The 19,989-nt window shown below is 41.2% G+C and overlaps 1 protein-coding gene across 1 annotated transcript in view; it reads right to left on the bottom strand.

Moving 5' to 3' along the window:
- Positions 1-11,278, bottom strand: part of ANKS6 (ankyrin repeat and sterile alpha motif domain containing 6) — an 85,021-nt gene extending 73,743 nt beyond the window's left edge. Inside the window, exon 1 of the mRNA XM_072604782.1 lies at positions 10,868-11,278. Within this exon, the coding sequence (XP_072460883.1) occupies positions 10,868-11,199 (332 nt within the window). The 5' untranslated portion in view covers positions 11,200-11,278. The remainder of the gene's footprint in view (positions 1-10,867) is intronic.
- Positions 11,279-19,989: the final 8,711 nt, after the last annotated feature.

Below are 19,989 nucleotides of genomic sequence, written 5' to 3'. Positions count from 1 at the left end.
GAACTCTGTAAACCAAGTACTAAATAACTGTGTGATTTTTATTCTGAAAATTTGTTCTACATAAAGCCAGAATCACAGTTGTAGACTTCTAACCAGAAGGGATCTCATTTTATAGGAGAGGAATAAACGTTAGATGACTTGAACAAGGCCTTCCCCTCCAAGTCCCCTCAGGGACTGGTGTGCCTAATCCCTCACTCCTGGTTCTGTTGCTGAAATGCCAGAAATGTTTCTGGAGCTGTGCATTTAATTATTAACTTGTGTTTAGTTCTCCTGCCCAGGAAGGAGGATCTTGGGTTGGATTTGCTTGAGGATGCCTGGGACAATGCACTCCTTATAAGACAGGACTTTGCTCTCTTATCAGGTCAGAGAGGGTTAAGTGACAAGATTATCCCTATGACTGTGAATCCGACCCCAGTAAGCTTTGTACTTTATTTTGCTTTGTTACTTCTCCTCTCCTTAATTATTGACAAAAAAAAAATCTTGTTGATAATCCTATTATACTTCTCACTTGAATTAAAGAAAGGGTTTTTACCTTTGCCTAAGGAAATAGTGCTGGGCTCCTCAAGTTTATTTCGGTATAAATAATTCCATTCTTTTATTGCAAATATATAATTATATCCCCCCCCCCCAAAGAAACCTATGTGGTTTTTTAATCCATTTAAAAACACAGTTCTGAGAAGAGGACCCTAGACTTCACCAGACTGCCAAAGGAGTCCATGACACAGAAAAAGTCAAGAACCTTTGGGCTAAGGCAGGAGCTGGAGAAACAGGAGTACCCCCAAAACAAGGCTGGGGATGGATAGCAGAGAGAACCGAAGGGCTGGCAGTGTGATTTGGGGATACCAAGCCATAAGGGAGTAAATGCAGTTAGAATTTTAAATTTTTGTAAGTAACTTTGTAAGTAATAAGACCTTGGGAAAATCACTTACATTCCCTGGAGCTCAGTTTCCCCACCTGTAAATTGAGAAGATTGGACTAGATGGCCTCTGAAGTCCCTTCCAGCTCTAGATCTATCTTCTTAAACTGAATAAGATAAGCTTCTTGATTCTGTCACCTTTGTTAATATACTGACACTCAAATACTCAAGTGGATCTGTGATCTCGGAAACAAGCACATGCAGCTGCAACCCCTCCATCAGTGCCTGCCCATTCTGGGTGATTCTTGACATGAGTGAATAAAGAAGCACACAGCTCTGCTCTTCATTCTGGAAACAGTTTTCTGCACCCAGCCCACCTTTACATTAGCCTGTGATATGAAGTCTCAGCAAAATAACAGCCTCGTGACATTAGATTAGACAAGTCCCTTTGGAGGTCACAGACAGAATGAACATAGCTCTCAACAAATGAAGCGTGGCATGAGCTAAGGAGCCTTCTTTATATCGGCAAGAATGAAGAGGTTCAGGTAGGAAATCATTTACCCAAATCACTTGGAAACAAGTGGACTAATCAATTTCCATAAAGAAAAGGAAAACAAAGCAAAGGAAAGCAGGCTGAGGGCAGTCTGTTCTTCTGTCTTCGTGTAGTGTTCATGAAGCTGCCACTGGAACACTTCCCCTGACTAAACAAAGGTTGTTGCCTCTCCTTTTAATCGTCAGGGGCTACTTTCAGGGGTAGCAAACCAGGAGGTGAGGGTAAAGACTTTGCACCGGGCCTTCAGCCTTTAACCTGCACTTCCTTCTGAAGTCTACACTAGGTACTCTCCAAAGCAAATCAACATTAACATCTAACCTTGCCCCAGGATTCCAGTTAGTTACATTAACCCTTCATGTTTTCAACTTCCCTTAGTCTAATGATGGACCTGAGAATCAAGGCTCTAGAGTAGGCAGGGACCTCAGAACCCAAGCCTTTCTTTTTTACAGATAAGGAAACTGAGAGCCAAGATCAGAAAGTAAATGTCAGAGGCAGAACCCAGACCCTCTGACTCTAGAGCACCACGTTCTTTCTACTGTGTTGAGTGGCTCTTACATAAGCCTTCAGGAGACTGTTATAATAAGGTGCTGCCTTCCCCCAACTCCCAAATCAGATCTTACCAAAAGTAGGAGGCAGTAGGACAGCTAGGTGGCAGAGTGCACAGAGTACCAGATCTGGAGTCTGGAAGACTCATCTTCCTGAGTTCAAATCCAGCCTCAGACACTTACTAGCTGTGTGACCCGGGCAAGTCACTTAACCCTGCTTGCCTCAGTTTCCTCATTTCTACAATGAGCTAGAGAAGGCACTTCAGTATCTTTATCAAGAAAATTCCAAATGAGGTCAAGAAGAGTAGGACACAACTGAAAATGACTGAAGATTGTGAGGAAGATTACAGAGGCGACTGTAATACAATGGATATTTGTGTACAACAGATAGAGCACTGAACCTGAAGTCAGGAAGACCTGAGTTCAAATCTAGCATCAGACACTTAGTAAATGACTTTGTAACAAGTCACTCAGTCTCAGTTTTCTCATCTGTAAAATGGAGATGATAGAAGCACCTTCTTCCCAAGGTTACTGGGAGGACCAAATGGGATAACAATGTAAAGTGCTTAGCACAGTGCCTGGCACAAAGCGGGGGAGGGTCTGAGGCTAGAAAGGCTCAACTGCATATGAAAAAAGCCCTTTTGAGCAGCACAGCCAGCCGAGCAACTTATCAGCCAACTAATACCAAACCAATCTAGAGAAAGTGATGACATAAAGCCCTAGGGAGCTGTTGCCACTGTATCAGCCATGTGTTCCCTACCTGTCTACATCATTACATCATACTTTTAAGTTTGTGTGCACTCCGTCCTACCCACCCAATGGACTGTGTGCTGTGGTGGGAGGTGTACCCCTCATTATGGGGAAAATGCTTTTAACCAGTGCTCTATCCCTTGGGCCAACTAGCTGGTTGATTGGACTAGAGCGGTTCTGTGCTCATCATTTCCATCTGTGTCCAAACAACCAACAATGGCGGCTCATCCTACCAAGTTGGGTCAGTGTTTAATCAGACAGTCCATCTACTGTCTAACATCCTTGCTATGTGATCTACTCATGTCTCTTCACAGTAAGTGGGCACTGTCCCCACCCCGTCCGCTAAGCTCTTCATCAGTAAAACAAGCAGGCTAGAAAAATCTGCCCATTGTTTTTCTCTCAGCATTGGGTGACCACAAGCTTTTGCTCATCACTTTCCACCGTACACCAACATGACAACATGTGGATTATTTTGGACCATACCAAAGACAAACATCTCTGCCTTGTTTTCCTCAGATAGTTAAATCAGTTTAGGTCAGACAGATGAAACAATTACAAAAAAATTGAAATGCTAACCTGTAGAGTACCAAGTGCTAGAGAGATCAATGTGGGACTGAGTGGGGAAACTTGATATAAATGAATGGGAGAAGAAAGGACCTTCAAAGTCAGTGTGAGGGGCAGGCTAGTACAAATAAAGGCACAGGAAAGAACGTAAAATGCTTAGGAAACACTGCCCAGGGGAGAGGTTACATGTGAGGGAATGGTGAGATATAAGGTTGAATAGCTGAAGGTAAGGCCAGAACTTGAGAAACCTCAGAAGTCAGAGAGGTTTGTACTTCAAGCAGTGAGCAAAGATGAAAGTCAGGTCACAGGGAAGATGAATCTGCTGGTGTTATACAGGATGGTTTAGAGAGAAGAAAAGCCTGGAGACAGTGAGATCAACCGGAAAAAATGGTGTCAGCTACACAGAAAGAATGAAGGGAAGAATCAAAAATGGCTCTGGGGTATTTTGCCTGGGACCTCTAGTTAGTGCAGAGTTCACAGCAATGGGCCTGGAGTCCGTAAAACTTAGACTCAAATCCAGCCTCATTATTACTAGCTGTGTGATCCTGGACAAGTCACTTAACCTCTGTTTGCCTCAGCTTCTTGATCTGTAAAATGAGGATAATCATAGCGCCTGCCTCCTAGGGTTGAGATAATAATTACATATCCCTTAGCACAGTGCCTGGCATTGTAGTAAAGCGCCATATAAACGTCAGCTATTATGGAAGAATGGTAATGTCCCATCTTTGGGAAGGCAGAGGTTGAGGAATGGATAAATTGCAACTACTTCCAGTTTGGCGAGGGCTAGGGGCATCTCCCCAGCACACACCTGCTGCTAATAGAAAAGCTGGAGTTGGAATTATAGAACTCTGAGTGGCGATAAAATAAAGGTCAGCTCAAGACAGATTCAGTACTGCAAGAAGGCAGCATGGTACATGCATCAGGAAGAAGGGCAGTTAGGTGGTGCCTGGAGTCAGGATGACTCATGTTCCTGAGCTCAAATCTGGCCCCTTAAGACACAAGCTGTGAGACCCTGGGCAAGTCACTTCACCCTGTTTGCCTCTGTTTCCTCAGGTCTGTAAAATGAGCTGGAGAAGGAAATGCAAATCACTCCAGTATCTGGTAAGTGCCTTGGAGGTTACCCATCCAACCACTTTATTTTAATTAATCAATAAGTATTTATTAAGTGCCTACTATGTGTCAGGCACTATGCTAAGAGCTAAGGATACAAAAAGAAGCAAAAGCACTCCTTGACCTCAAGGTTACAGATAAGGAAACTGAGGCTCAGAGGGATTTAAGTCATTTGTTCAAGGTCACACAAGGAAGTAAATGGCAGATTTAAACTCAAGGTACCATGACTCTAACCTCATGGCTCTTTCTATCACAGTCGGTCATATTTGACTCTTTGTGATCCTATTTGGAATTGTCTTAGTTTGCCATTTCCCTCTTCAGCTCATTCTAGAGATGATGAAACAGGCTAGTAAGTATCTGATATTAGATTTGAACTCATGAAGTCTTCCTGACCTCAGGTCCAGCACTATATCCACTATGCCACCTGGCTGCCCACTATACTCTAAATCCTATGATTCCAGAAAGACAACTAGAACAGAAAAAGTAGAAATGTCCAATTCGTACAATGATCAGATGGTCAAGAAGATGGAAAATCAAATATCATGTCATGTATCAAGAAGATACAAAAAGCCAAGAATGGGCTAGGGGTATTCAGATGAAAGAGTTTAAGTTTGTCATAAAAAACAAATAATAAGATTTTTTCCAGTACACAATGCTTTGCCAGAATCAGGGCATGCTGACCACATCCTCTCTGGCTTCTTCAAGTCAACATCCTAATAGGGGGTTTCATCACCAGAAACCCAGTAGTTAGAAGCTAGTGTTACTTTTGGGAAGGTGAAAGCATTGGGGACTGGAGAAACAAGTGCATAGAGAAAGGGGTAAGCTCATATTTTGAGCTCTTGAGCATAAAATGACAGTGAGATATACAAGGGCAGATAGCCTGTAGACAGCATTATGGAATAACAGGCAAGTTAAAAAAAAATCAGGACCAAGGATGTTTGGGGACATATGCACAGAGATGACAACTGAGGCTGCCTACTATACATTCCCAAGTCTATACTCTTACCTGTGAAAGAAAGAAACATTTCAAGAACATTCTCAAGAAGATGCAAACCAACCAGGCCTAGGGTCAGCTGTTACCCTGGAGAATTCCCATAGTGATTGTGACTGATTTAGATCCTAATCTACTTCCACAAGACACAGACATTCAAAACCAGTGAGAGCTTCCTAGAGAATCTCATTTTCCTAGGACACACATACACATTATTCTTTGTAGTTCAGATCCAAGGAACAGAATCCACAGACAGCTGCTACTTAACTCACACAAAAGGCAATAAAGAGAGACAGGACCAGAGCTCCATTATGAATGCAAAAGTACAACTTAATCCTTCTTAGACTTGGCCCCAATAGCTTATTCCTGAAAAGCAGCCCAGTGATGCTTCAGATTATTCTCAGTAAAATAATGGGGTTTCCCTAACAACATCTAGTGACAGTAAGATTCTGCTGTCATCTTTTATGTAATTACTAAAAATCACTACCCTGGGCTCTATTTGAAAATGGCTAATCCCAGGCTAAAGGCTGGCATTTCCCTTTACACCAGCATGCTTACTTCCTGGGCTAATAGCTCTAACACTGACAGCTGAATAAGCTTCTTTACCCCAGTCTTCATGTGGCCATGTATACCTATATTCTTGACCACAGAAATTACTGTAGTAGCTGTATCCACTAAGGAATGAACAAATGTCTGGGAAAAAGTAAGACAACCTTAACAGACTACCTTTAGTTACCAGCAAAAACTTTGGTCTTTGCATAGGAAAAGAGAGACTGGCCTGGCTTCCAAGGACCAATGAATGGTTCTTCTTCTTGCTGGACAGCAAGATGTTTGTTCTAGACCAGAGGTTCCCAATCTTAGTCTCCACACCCAAAGGCTTTCAATAATCTTTCTCCTACGTTCTTTTCAGAGGGATATTGACCAGACCTATGAATTCATTTGAATAGGGAACCTCTAGGTAAAGATATTCCTTCCACCAATACCTCTAGTCTTTCAGAGTTGCCTAGAGCAAGTGTCAAACTCAAATAGAAATACAGGCAGCTAATCCATACATTAGAATCCCTCCAGGCTGTATATTGACTGGTTTTAATCTGATCAGGCAGTGGGGGAGTGTTAAGGATGTGCATATTAGCCACCTCTGGCCTAAATCACTGAGAAGTTGTGACTTCTTTTACCCAGGATCACAGTTTATCTTAGAGGGACTTGAACCCAGGGCATCCTGAAGGCCAGTTCTTTATTCATTCCATCACGTCGCCTCTAAATAATTTCTATAATATTCTGCATCAAGTTACCTCTCTTACAAAATTTACCATGTATCTACACTAAGACCTTCAGCTAAATTATAGATGGGCTGTGATCTATGTTGATAGAGTTTTATATTAATGAAACTGCAGATCCTTGACCACTGGCATAGACCCTCGCATAGAGCAGATCTTATAAAGATATTATCCCTGACTGTTGCTGTGTACTTGAAGTAGATATCCCCACTTCTCTGAATAGATTTAGTATCTATCCCAATATCTGACCCATAATGTCCTTATAAGACTTTGGGATCCTTGGCCAATTGAATATTTTAACAGCTCCATTGTTTTTTCTGTGTATGTAAGAACAAGGACCTCATTAGGTGGCTCATTCAAAGACACTTTCCTCCACTAACACCAGAATCAGGGAGAATGGGAGAGATAGGTAGGAAGAAGTTAATATATAAGTGATGAACTGTGCCTGTTAAAGAAAGGGATGATTCTGGATTAGAAGAGGGTTTTAAGTATTAAAGAAGTCTGGCACTACACCTATATAGTTCCCCACCTCCAAACCTTTGTTCATGCAGTTCTTGATGCCTGAAACTCTCCCCTTCACATCCTACACAATCTACCTATCCTCTAAGACCCAGCTCAAAAGCCATCTGATCCATGAAGTTTTTCCTGATCCCCTCCAATTGAAAAGATTTCAATCATCTGATTTCAAAGCACTTTGTACTCTCCTTAAACTTATACATTCTAATTTGTTTATATTTATCTACATATGTATCTCTTTAATTGTAAGCGTTGTGAGGGCAATACTTAACATGTTGCCTTGCACATAGTAGATACCGAAAAAAATTGTTGGTTGAATAAATGAATGAATTCTAATTCTTTGTCTAGTACAATTAGTAACACACAGGTTGATATACTTCTCTTATCCTTTCTACTAAGGTTAAGAGAAATAAGTTGGTTCTCCTTAAACAAAAGTTTCTGATATAACCAGGAGTCTAAGAAACACCTAAAAATGTGCCAAACTATAAGCACAAATTTTTATAGCCAAAATAGCACAAGCAGATAGAAACTTGAAAAGCTCAAACATTTTGTCCACAATAGGCTCCTGTTGGTAGAGAGGGACAAAGGACAATTCCAATTAAATTAACTAATTCTGATATGGCACACACCTAATGATCACAGAATCATAGATTAGATCTAGAAGGGAATTTACAAATCATTAAGCCCAACTCTTACATCTTACAGATGAGGAAACTGAGGCACTGAGAGGTTAAATGATTTGTCAAGGTCCCACAGCTATTGCATAACTGAGTCAAGATTTGAACAAAAGTTTTCATAACTACAAAGTTCATATTCACTACATTACCGAGCGGCTCATCTATGGATGAAAAGTATGATGGTACATTTTTCCAAGCTACTATTGAAACTAGAAGTCTGGCTGCTGCATTTAATAACCCAAACACTGCTTCAATGTGAAACACAAGACAAGGCAAATGAGAGATTCCATCAGAAATACTACCATTTAGTCCAGGGCTTCTTAAACTCTTTCCACTCCTGACCCTTTTCTGAGTTTTAGCAGCAGCTGGTTGGTGTTTAATGGCCTGAGGGCATGCCCAGTGCGGAAGTGCACAGTGCACATACTTTGTATTCAGAACCAAGGTTTCAGAGAAGTTTCCAGAAACACCTTAGATTTATTCTGAATTTGATTTTTGAATTAAGTTTTGGTACTGCATGTTCAGAAAACTTGTTTCATGACCCAGTTTAAGAAGTGCTAAAGCCACTTTTCAAACTCACATTCTCTTTCTGGTGTATCTAAGACAGGTAGCCTACTATAAAGTAAAGAACATTGGAGGGCCTCAGCTCTAATTTCCAGTTCTGCTAATAATAAGCTGTATGAGAGTTTCCAAGTAGGCTTTTTCTTTTAAAGGCTGAGTCTCCCTATTTCTTCCAGGCTGGAAGTGAAAGGGCTATTCACAGGCCTGATCTCACAACTGATTGACATAGGAGCTCTGACCTGCTCAGTTTCTGACATGGGCAGACTTGCTCCTCCTTAGGAAGCCTGGAGGCCCCCATGAGCTTGTTGTGGACACTCAACTTGTCCCACTATTAAACGCAGAACTCCCAAATTTAAGACATCCACCAGCCTCAGACTCCATGGATGCTGAGATTATAAGTGTGTGCCAAGGAAACTATTGTAAGCAAGGACACCCCTTTTGGAGAATCCATTATTAAAAGTCAACTGGCAACTAAAGTTGTGAATGCTTATAAGTGAGGAGCGCAGACTATCTTGGATAGTGTATTTCCTAGGTCTCTGATTCTGGTTCTCATATAGAAAATAAGTTCAGGTAACCTTTCTGGTCTCTCCCAACTCCAATAGGTTTCAATCATATTAATCTTGTCCTTACTTCAATATGTCAACAGTCCAGGGTTTTGGTGGCTGTATAGATACTCCCTCTACCAAAGTAAGACCTGGTTGGTAAACAGAGTTGCAATGGCCAAAACATTCTTTACACTGTAGAAAACCTGACGATGACCCTCTCCAAATTCAGCTAAGTTGCCCCTCAGATAACAGGCATATGAGTCTATCACCTGACCCATCCTGGAAGCCTTTCCAGTTTGGAAGGCCCTACCAGTCACTAAACTCTGCTCTGAGATCTAGCCTTTGAGAACCCACCAGAATTCCCTCTATTCTCACGTGACATATCAGAAAAGTCTTCAGCAGAGGATCCAAGGATCAAAGAGATGGAAAAGACTTTAGGGGTTGATCATCTAGTTCAATCCCTTTATTTTACAGATGAGGAAACTGAGGCCCCAAGAAATGAAGTGATCCATTTAAGGTTACCAAGGGAGTAGAGGCTGGGCTCAAATCCCAATCCTCTGACTCCAAATCTGATACTCTTTCCAATGTACCACACTGCTAATTATCTTGTCCTAGTATCCCCTGTATAGTGGGATGTACAGTACCGGATTTGAAGTTAAAGGTCAGAAAGTCATTCTTAAATCTGCCACTTATGTCAGTTAGGCATAAGCCTTGAACACGTCAGCCTCTCTAGGATTCAGTTTCTTCAGCTGAAATGCTATGGAATGGAAAGTACCCTGGATGGGAGTCAAAATACCTGAGTTAAAGCTTCATGTTTGTTATTGACTATCTGGGTAATCTTGGGCAACGCAGTTCAACTAGCATTTAAGCGCCTACAATGCATCATAGTTGCCTAGATCTAAAGCTGTAAGGGACTAGAGACCATCTAACACAGATGAGAAAACTGAGGCTCAAGGCAGGGTAAGTGGTTTGTCTAAGGTCAAAAAAAAGTTATCAGACACAGTAAGTGAACCCAGGGCCTCTGCTTCCAAGGCCAGCACACTGGGGATGACAAATGGTCAAAAATAAAACAGCCTCTGCCACACATGATCTTACATCCTATTCAAATGTCACTGCATCTCTGTGCCTCAATTTCCTCATCTGTAAAAGTACAGGATTAGACCAGACTCCAGCACTGAATCTATATATGACCCTATGAGCCTATTGGGGCACGTTTCTATCCTGCTTTATATTTTCTGGGTGAATGAATACACCACTAAACATCACTCAAGCAAACAGGAAAGAAGTGAAATGTCTTCCAATAAAATTCCCCACCAGGGGACTGACCAGGAGGTGCCCATGACAACTATGATCTTTGAGCACTTCTGTAACAACTTTGCTATTGTGGAACTCCCTCCCCTAAAAAATGTCTCCCCAACATGTCCCCCCCCAAAATTTTGAAAGTTAGACAGATACATGGAAACATATACAGACATACAAATGCACATGGACTCACAAAGAGAAAGGCACAGATATTTGGACACAGGGAAAGACAGTTACAGACTCACACACACAGATACATTGACAGACTGACACAGATACATAGTCACACACAGACCGGCTGAAACACACATAAAGACCACACAGATGGACAGATACATACAAACACAGATACAGGACCCACAAACATACAGACAGACACATAAACCCAGACACCTAGAAAGACAGACAGACAGACACACACACACGCACACGGGTGAGTACTGAAGACAACCCCGCACACAGCTCAGGCCCCCTTAGCTACAACACAGAACCAGCCCGCCCCTCGCATCCTCCACGGAACAGCGGACGGAAAGGGAAAGCCAGCGGGCCGGGCTGCGCCGCTGCGCTCCGGGGGTCCCGGGGGTCCCGGGCACTCGGCCCCGCCTGGGCTCGCCTGGGCTCACCTGGCCGCCTGCATGAGGGGGCTCCAGCCGTAGTGGTTGCGGCTGTTGACCGAGGCCCCTTTCCGCAGCAGGAACCTCACAAGCTGCTCGTGGCCCCCGGCCGCGGCGAACTGCAGCGCCGTGTTGCCGGCTTCGTCCGTGCAGTCCACGGGCACCGGCCCCAGCAGCGCCGCCGCCTGCCCCGCGCCCCCTTCCTCGTCCGGGACCCCGCGCTCGGCCGGCTCCGCCGCCGCCGCCCCGGGCTCCAGCAGCCGCCTCGCCGTCTCCGTGTCGCCCTGATCGCAGGCGCGCAGCAGCAGCTGGAAAGCTGGGGGGATCCCGCCCTCGCCCATCGGGACGGTCGGCCTCGGGAGGGCCCGGACCCCCGCTCCTCCTGCGCCCCCTGGCTCCGGGAGCTCCGCCCCCCGGATACCGAGCGGGACCCGCCCTTCCTCCCTCCTCCTCCTCCTCCTCTCCTCCTCTCCTCCTCTCCTCAGGGCTGCTGCCTCCCGGCCCTGGCCCAGCCTCCTGCACTCCCAGCCCACAGTCTCTCCCCGGATTCTCATTTACCCCCTCCTCCGGACCTGCCGTGGGCTGGGAGTGGAAGTTGTGACACTCACAAAAAAAAAGATTTTCTGCGGTCCTCTCCCATGTAGTGAGAGTTATCCTTTTCAATAAAAGTCTTTTTTCAGCTAACAAACATTTATGCTCCCTGCCAGTCCTCTCCACTGGGGGATTAAGAAAAAGAGAGAGAGCGGAAGAAAAAGAAAGGAAGGAAAGAAAGAAGGAAAGGAGGAAGGAAGGAAAGAAGGAAGGAAGGAAGGAAGAAAGAAAGGAAGGAAGGAAGGAAGGAAGGAAGGAAGGAAGGAAGGAAGGAAGGAAGGAAGGAAGGAAGGAAATATTCATAGTCAAGAAAAAAAATTCCAGGTTGGCAACATATAAAATAGATGCAAAGAAAGTTATTCCGATGGTCCATGATCGGGTGTAGTGACTCTGACTTGTAATTGCGCTGTATTACTACCTTATTATTATACGTATTATCTACCTAACCAGTTTTTTGTGAAGAAAAGCGCCCCTTAAACCTTAGAGTTGTGATGTTTCTACATAGAAACTTAAATTTCTTCCCAGAAATTTGAGCTATTGGAACTCAGGTTTATATTATGTTAATTTATCATGCTGAAGAAATTTCCCCACAAATTTAGGGAAATTCATTCATTCATATTTGCATTAGTAATAGAAAGAAAGCAGTTACAACACACAAATACAAATAGAGGCAGTTAGGTGGTGTAGTGGTTAGTGCTGAACTTGAGTTCAAATTCTGCCTCAGACCCTAAGCAGCTGTGTGACCCTGGGGCAAGTCACTTAGCCCCTCTCAGCCTGTTTTCTTAACTGTAAAATGGAAATAATATATCACCTACTTCCCAAGGTTGTTGTGAGGATCAAATGAAATAGTATTTCTAATGTGCTTTGCAAACCTTGAAGTGATTGTATATATGTATATATATATATATATAATGTATATACATGTATATATGTATGCGTATGTATATATACATATACATAGATATACATGAACATATATGATATTATTACAAACAGAAACATAGGAAAAAGCAGGATCTTACTACTTCTACAGGTCTTAAATAGAGCAATAACTCAGCTTTGCTGCCTGTTGAACAATAAAACCATCCATCATTTTCCTGATCTCCTAACTTGTCTTTAGCTTCATTTTCTCTTAAATTACTTTTCAAGTTTTGAAGCACACAGAATTTGTTCAAAAGTAGCAAGTGTAATTTTCCACATTAGAACACACTGCCTGTGTGAAGTGGGTTGAACAGATCCAGCATCTAGCTCAGGATCTAATGTTGAAGCTGGTGCTTAATAAATGCTTCTTGATTTTTTTTAAGAAGTATGTAGCAATAAGTTATAAAAATCACCCTGTATGAAAATGAGAACTGAATGCCTCCAGGCAAAAAAAGGGGGCTTTAATTGGTGGGCTTTATGCAGCATTGCCAAAAAACCTTTTTTTGCAACCTTTTTTATTCAAATAGTCACATACTGTTGCCTAGATTTGTGAGGCAGCTATGAGGCATGTTAGATTTGAACTCAGGAAGACTCCAATTCAAGTCCTGTCTTACATACTAGCCATTTGACCTTGAGGAAGTCACTTAAACTTCTCAGCCTCAGTTTTGTCATCTGTAAAATGGGAACAATAACAGCACTTATCTTACAGAGTTTCTGTGGGTATTAAATAAGATAACATGAAAGGCATTTTGCAAACCTTGAAGTCTACATAAATTGTTGTTGTTTGTTCTTTGTTTTCAGAGAGGACCAATGACATCAGGAGGGTGATGTCATGACTTGCAAGGGAATTGCATTTAAGTGAGGCAGGGCTGTGCAAAGTCACCAGCCTCACTCTCTCCTCCAGAGTCATGGGAGTCCAGTGGCAAGACATAGATCAGAAAGACTGAAGATGGCCCAGGTCTATATAAGTGCTAGTATAATCAAGGCTTAATTAAGTAAAGGTATTCACATAAGTCGCTCTTCATTGGTGGAGAGAATGGATTCCTCCATGATCCTTGCAAAAAAGGATGGGCAGAGTTGGTGAAAGCTTGGGAGAGGGAGTTCTTTTGGTTTCTGGTTTCAAGAGAGGACACACACACAAAGGGTCAGGTTCTCTTCAGGGAGAGGTCTTTGGAGAAAGAGGAAGACTTGGGAAGAAACAGACATTTAGAGGACCCAGCACCTGGCTCTTGCCCTTATTTCTAGTTTGCCACACAGGAAACTTTAAAGAATTTCACCTTGAGTGAGATCTTGGGTTCCCTCTCTCTGTTGAATTGGAAAATCTCCATCTCAGTGGGACAGCTCGTGGATCCTTGGTGTTGCCTAGTATAATCTAATCTGTATAACTTCTTTGATTTCTGTTCACTGTCTTGAAGGTTAAATGGGAGTATTCATTATTCGCTATTGTGATGGTCTTTGTCTAAATGCTATTTTGTGGGAAGGAAGTCAAACCTTCAGATACATCTTGGAGCACCCCTTCCCCATTAAGGGACAGTGACCAGAAATAGTGGCTTGAACCAAAATTCATTTCCTCTAGACTCTCAATATTTAGAGTGAGAGGTGCTGATCAATATGATTCTAGTCCAGTATACCCTCCCTGAGTATGACAGAATAGCCAGCATCACGGCTTCTTCTTGTACTCCTCTCCTGGCAGAAATCTCCTTTGGAGAAGGGTGGGTGAGATTCTAGAGCTGTCCATTCACATCTCCTTGTGAGCAACATTTGACAAACTCATGTGGACATACACATAACCAACATAGGCAGCCTATACAAAACTTACTCTAGCAAATGTTGTTATTGTTATCACCACCCTAACTTTATAACAAAATAAAGAAAGCCAAGCCAGAAACTTCCCAATGAAAAACCACTGCAGTGAACTGACCTAAGATAGGCTCCAAAGGATGATGACTCCTTTCACTGAGGCCCTGTGACCGCCTCGGGGCTGACCATCCTGAGCCCAAGTAGTAACCTAACACAAGGCTACAATGGAACACTCTCATGAGTGTAGACTATGTCTTATCTATGCTTTATATCCTCCATAGTGCCAAACACTCATTAAATACTTCCTCTTACTATCCTTTATAAACTTTCTTGCTCTTTGGGGGCAGCTAGGTGGTGCAATAAATACAGTATTTGGCCTAGAGTCAGGAACACTTGAGTTCAAATCCATCCTACTACCTTGGGAAAATCACTTAACTTCTGTTTGCCTCAGTTTCCTCATCTGTAACATGGGGATAATAATAGTACCCACTGCTCAGAGTTGTTGCAAGGAACAAACTGCTTTGCATAGTGCCTGGCACTATGTAAGTGTTATATAAATGTGAGCTGCTATTATTATTATTATCTAGCCAGACTAATCTATTGACTCCTTCCCCGAAAAGATCTTGCCCTTTTCCACCTCCATGCCTCTGTGTCTAAAATGCCCTCCCACTCTTTACATATAATTTATGGCCTACCTCAACCATGCCTTCTCTGAGAGATTATAATGTACTGTCCATGGTTTTCCCTTCTTCTTCAAACAACTCATTTGATACTTATTAAATCACCTTTTGTTGAGACTTATCTTTTTATATGTGTATATTGTCTTCCTAAGTAAATGATATCATATACTGCCCACCCTCATCCCCATCCTGGTCTCAGATGTGGAACCACAATAACCATACCAGGTGGTGATCTAGCTAACGACTGCCTGTGACAAGGAGTTTACCATCTCACAAGGCAGGGCATTTAATTGTTGGACAACTCTAATTATTGCAAAGTTCTTCAGAAGCTGAGCCAAGAAATAACGTATACAATGATTGCAGTCATGTAAAAGAAAACCATAAAAAAATGGAGATTACAAAGAAGGTTAAAAAGTTACAAAGAACAAGCTTGGGCCCAAAGAAAAGATATAAAAAACTATTCCTTCTAACCCTACTCCTTTGCAGAGGTAGGATGCCCATAGGTAGGAAACATTTGCTCACGCGCGCACACACACACACACACACACACACACATGCATGTATATATATATACACACACATACATATATATATACATATACACAAATGCATATACACATGCTATAACACATGTATGTATTTATGTATATAAATGTGTAAACACATATACATATATATATATACACATACAGAGAGAGAGAGAGAGAGAAATTTGTTTTGCTGGCTTTTTCTCTCTATTTTTCTTCTTTTTAAGAAATCTCTTGGCATAAAGAATGGCTGTCTGGTAGGGGTGGGATGCAAAGGAATAACATTAGTGATTTTAAAAATATATCAGTTTTTAAAAATTTTTAAACAAGTTGTTTTATATTCAGCTGAAAACTGCTTCCACGCAAATCCTCTCCACTGGTCCTAGCTTTTTGAATTAGAACTCTATATATAGTCTTATTCTTCTACATGACAACCTTTTAAATACATGAAGACATCTATCATTCTTCTCTATCCTGATTTCTTTTTTTTTAGGCTAACTATGCCCTTGTTCTGTCAATTTTTCCCTCATATTTCCCTCAGTTTTAAGTCTATTCACTACTCTGGTCTTCTTTTGGACTTGAGTCAGCTTTTCAATATATATCCTAAGATACAGCATACTGAAATCACCCCAATCAATTGAGAATGGTTGCTACTACCATAGGACCTAGCCTCTGACACAAGGGTTCTTAACCTGGAGGCCTGTGAGTTTTTTTTAAGTATGTTGATAAATGTATTTCAGTACAATTGGTTTCCTTTGTAATCTTCTGTATTTATTTTACGCATTTAAAAACATTCTCAAAAGGGTCTGTGGGTTTCACTGGAGTGCCAAAGGAGTCCATCACACACACATACACACAGAGTTAATAACCCCTTTAGATTCCTTGAGTTGTGATAAGGTCCTAGAAAGAAAAGCTCTAGGAAGGGCTGAAGGTCATAGTTATCATGAGTTAATTGTCCACCCTCTAGACTCAGTCCAGAGTACTAAGGGTAGGTACCTTCTGACCTCTCTGCACATCATTCATAACACATCTTAGAACACAGCTTCACATTCCATGCTTCTACATTTAAATCCAGTAACCCCACAAGAATCAAGTTCTCTTGCCTCACGAACTCTGCTTGAGAAGAAACAATGAAGTATCTTCTCCAGGAAGGTTATACCTGAGGAATTTATATCTGTCTACTAGTGCCTGGATTGAAACACAGACTAGAATCTGTGGTATGCCTTAATTTATCCTTTACTTTGATATATTGTATATATTTTGTATTTCCTTTCTTGCATAAATACTAACTCTCTATCCAGGGCTCTCCCTCTGTGGTAGAAGCAGCATCTACCCCCATGCAGTCTGGACTAGTTTTTCCTTAAAGGTAATGAAACTTACTTGGTCCAAAGAAGTAAAAGCTTGAGACACTGACATTGTTTCCTGGTCATTTAAGTACAAAAACCCAATGCATAAGAAGTTAAAGCATCTCAGGCTTAATACATGCTTCTGACCAGCTTCTGAGTCACTATGGCAAATTCAGAGGCAAGGCAGCTGCATCTAATTGAATCAGTATGGTATCCTTGCTGATTAAACTTTCCATGCGATTATTAGGTCAAGTTCCTTTTGTTAAATGTTAGATCTTCTATGAGTGTCTTCTTTGCTTTCAATCTCAATCCTGAACCACTGTATTGGATAGAGGCAGGTTTATTCCAGAATTCACTCCATACCTGCTGCTACACTTTGAGAAAGGCAAGAATTACAGTGCTACAAAAATTATAAAAATGAACTTAAACGGTGGCCACTTTCTACCCTGTGCTTTCAATTGCATCTCTGACAAATAAAGTGAAGGCTTCTTAACCTGAGGTCCATGAACTTGTTTGATAATTGTATCTCAACATAATTAGTTTCTTTTTGTTAGGGATAGCCTTGACACCAGCATGCTGTTTGTTCAAATGTTATTTGGGGATGAGATGAGGCACCAGTACAAGTGAATGAAAAGTTAACAAAGGGAGGTTTACTTAACTTTAACAAGGCAAGGATATATAACAAGGTTCCTTAAAGGAAAGTATTTTGCTTCTATAGATGTGCTCTCCCATCAGCCTCCACTCTCAGTCTCCATTGTTCTCTGTATAGAAATAAATTTCTTCAGTAGGACAAGGTATGCTTATTTGCATGGTCTTTAGGCATCTACCAAGTTGAATGGACCCTGACTCCATGTGGGTTTCACTTTTAGTTCTTTTAATTGACCAAGGGATTTTAGTTAAAGAGGACAGGGGCCAATCAGCTCCCAGGACAGCTTTGTTGCCTTTTAGAGAAAACTATATCCTGTGTTGAGGAAATTGTGTGTGTGTGTGTGTGTGTGTGTGTGTGTGTGTGTGTGTGTGTGTATGTTGGGAGGGGGGTGCATTATACCTTTCTAAACCTATGTGTTTTATTTTATGCATTTAAAAACATTATTTAGAGATGGCATCTAAATTTCCCAAAGGAGTCTATGACCCCCCAAAATGTTTTAGAACCCCTTGGTAATGTACTATTTGAACACACAAAAAAACTACCTTGTATCTCATTTTTCTCTGTGTTGTAAATCTATTGCTTCATAAGGCAAGATCTTGGATTTGGGGGACAGAATGGGACTGGTGCTTTTTGTTTGAGTAGAGAAAAGTGATAAGCTCTGCTTTTATTTGAGTATTTGTGTGAAATTAGAGGGATTTAGATGCAGGTCCTGAGCTTGTCATTTGGCAAAGGGTTGGAATCTACTGATAAAAGTTGACTTCACCTTGGTCCATAGACTTGTGTCTAAAAATATATTCTGACTTTATCTACCATATCTAGTATCAGAGGGAGAAATGAGATATAGTGAATTCAAGATAACAAGACATAGAATTATATGCAAGGAGCTTTGGTGTTTTTTTTAAGGATCTGTATGCTGATCTGGCTTGTCTGTGGCCACATATGAAGCCTTTGAGTCACCCCATGGTGAGTGATAGTATGATCCAGTTTCTTGCTATAGGACTGGTTATATTGCCTTCCACATCATTTCTCTCTACTCCATTCTTCCACAGTATTCTAGCAATTTGTGCAGTTCTGGTCTGGATGGAGAAGTTTATAACTGATTTTCTTTGTTTTTATCATTATTCTAACTGGTACATTTTTAGAATTTTATTATTTATGTTTATGGGGCATCGAGGCTCCTCTGCATTCTAATACACCACCATATTGCCACAATTCTAGTTACGTGCAAACTTGCTTGGTAGATAATTCTTAGTCATAAGTCTTTAGCTTATATATTTTAAAATATCATATTCCAAGATTTTCTCTCCTTGAATATAGTTGCTGTCAAGTCTTTTGTGATCTTGACTGGTTTCTTAGCACTTGAATCTTCTCCTCTGGACAACTAACAATCATTTTTCTTGACCTAGAAGCTCTGTATTTTGCTTATAATATTCCTGAGAGTTTTAGCTTTGAGATTTTTAAAAATTAATTTATCTTTAGTTTTGAAAAGACACTTCCATAAGATTTTGAGTTCAAAATTTTCTCCCCATCTCTCTTCTCCACCCACCCCAAGACAATATGCATTCTGATTATCACTTCCCCCAATCTGCCCTCCCTTCTATCATACCCCTCCCTTCTCTTATCCCCATCCCCTCTATTTTCTTGTAGGGCAAGATAGATTTCTATACTCCATTGCCTGTATATCTTATTTTCTAGTTGCATGTAAAAACAACTTTCAACATTTGTTTTTAAAACTTTGAGTTTCAGCTTCTCTCCCTTCTTCCCTTCCCACCCATCCCCACTGAGAAGACAAGCAATTCAACATAAGTTATACATGTGTAATTATGCAAAACACTTCCATAACAGTCATATTGTGAAAGATTGACTTATTTCCCTCCATCCTATCCTGTCCCCCATTTATTCTATTTTCTCTTTTGATCCTATCCCTCCTCAAAAGTGTTTACTTCTAGTTATCCCCTCCTCCCATTTACCCTCCCTTCTATCATCCCCCCACCCCCTGATTACTTCCCTTCTATTTTCCTATAGTGTTAGATAGATTTTCATACCAAATTGAGTGTGCATGTTATTCCCTCCTTAAACCAAGTGTGATGAGAGTAAGGTTCACTCTTTCCCTCTCACCTCCCCCTCTTCCCCTCCATTGAAAAGACTTTTCCTTGCCTCTTTTATGTGAGATAATTTACCCTATTTTATTTCTCCCTTTCTTTTCCCAATACATTCCTCTCTCAACCCTTAATTTTATTTTTTTAAATATCATCCCTTCCTATTCAACTCACCCTGTTTCCTCTTACTATATGTATATAATTCCTCCAACTACCCTAAGACTGAGAAAAGTCTCAAGAGTTATAAATATGATGTTTCCATGTAGGAATGTAAACAGTTAAACTTCAGTAAGTTCCTTATGATTTCTCTTTCTTGTTTACCTTGCCATGCTTCTCTTGATTCTTGTGTTTGAAAGTCAGATTTTCTGTTTATCTCTGGTTGTTTCATCAAGGATGTTTGAACGTCCTCTATTTCATTGAATGACCATTTTTTTTTTTTTGCCCTAAAGCATCATACTCAGTTTTGTTGGGTAGGTGATTTTTGGTTTTAATTTTAGTTCCTTAGACTTCTGAAATAT

Source organism: Notamacropus eugenii, chromosome 1, assembly GCF_028372415.1.
Source record: "Notamacropus eugenii isolate mMacEug1 chromosome 1, mMacEug1.pri_v2, whole genome shotgun sequence".
Lineage (NCBI taxonomy): Eukaryota > Metazoa > Chordata > Mammalia > Diprotodontia > Macropodidae > Notamacropus > Notamacropus eugenii.
The sequence above is the reverse complement of the archived record's forward strand: the minus strand, read 5'-3'. Positions and strand labels throughout refer to the sequence as shown.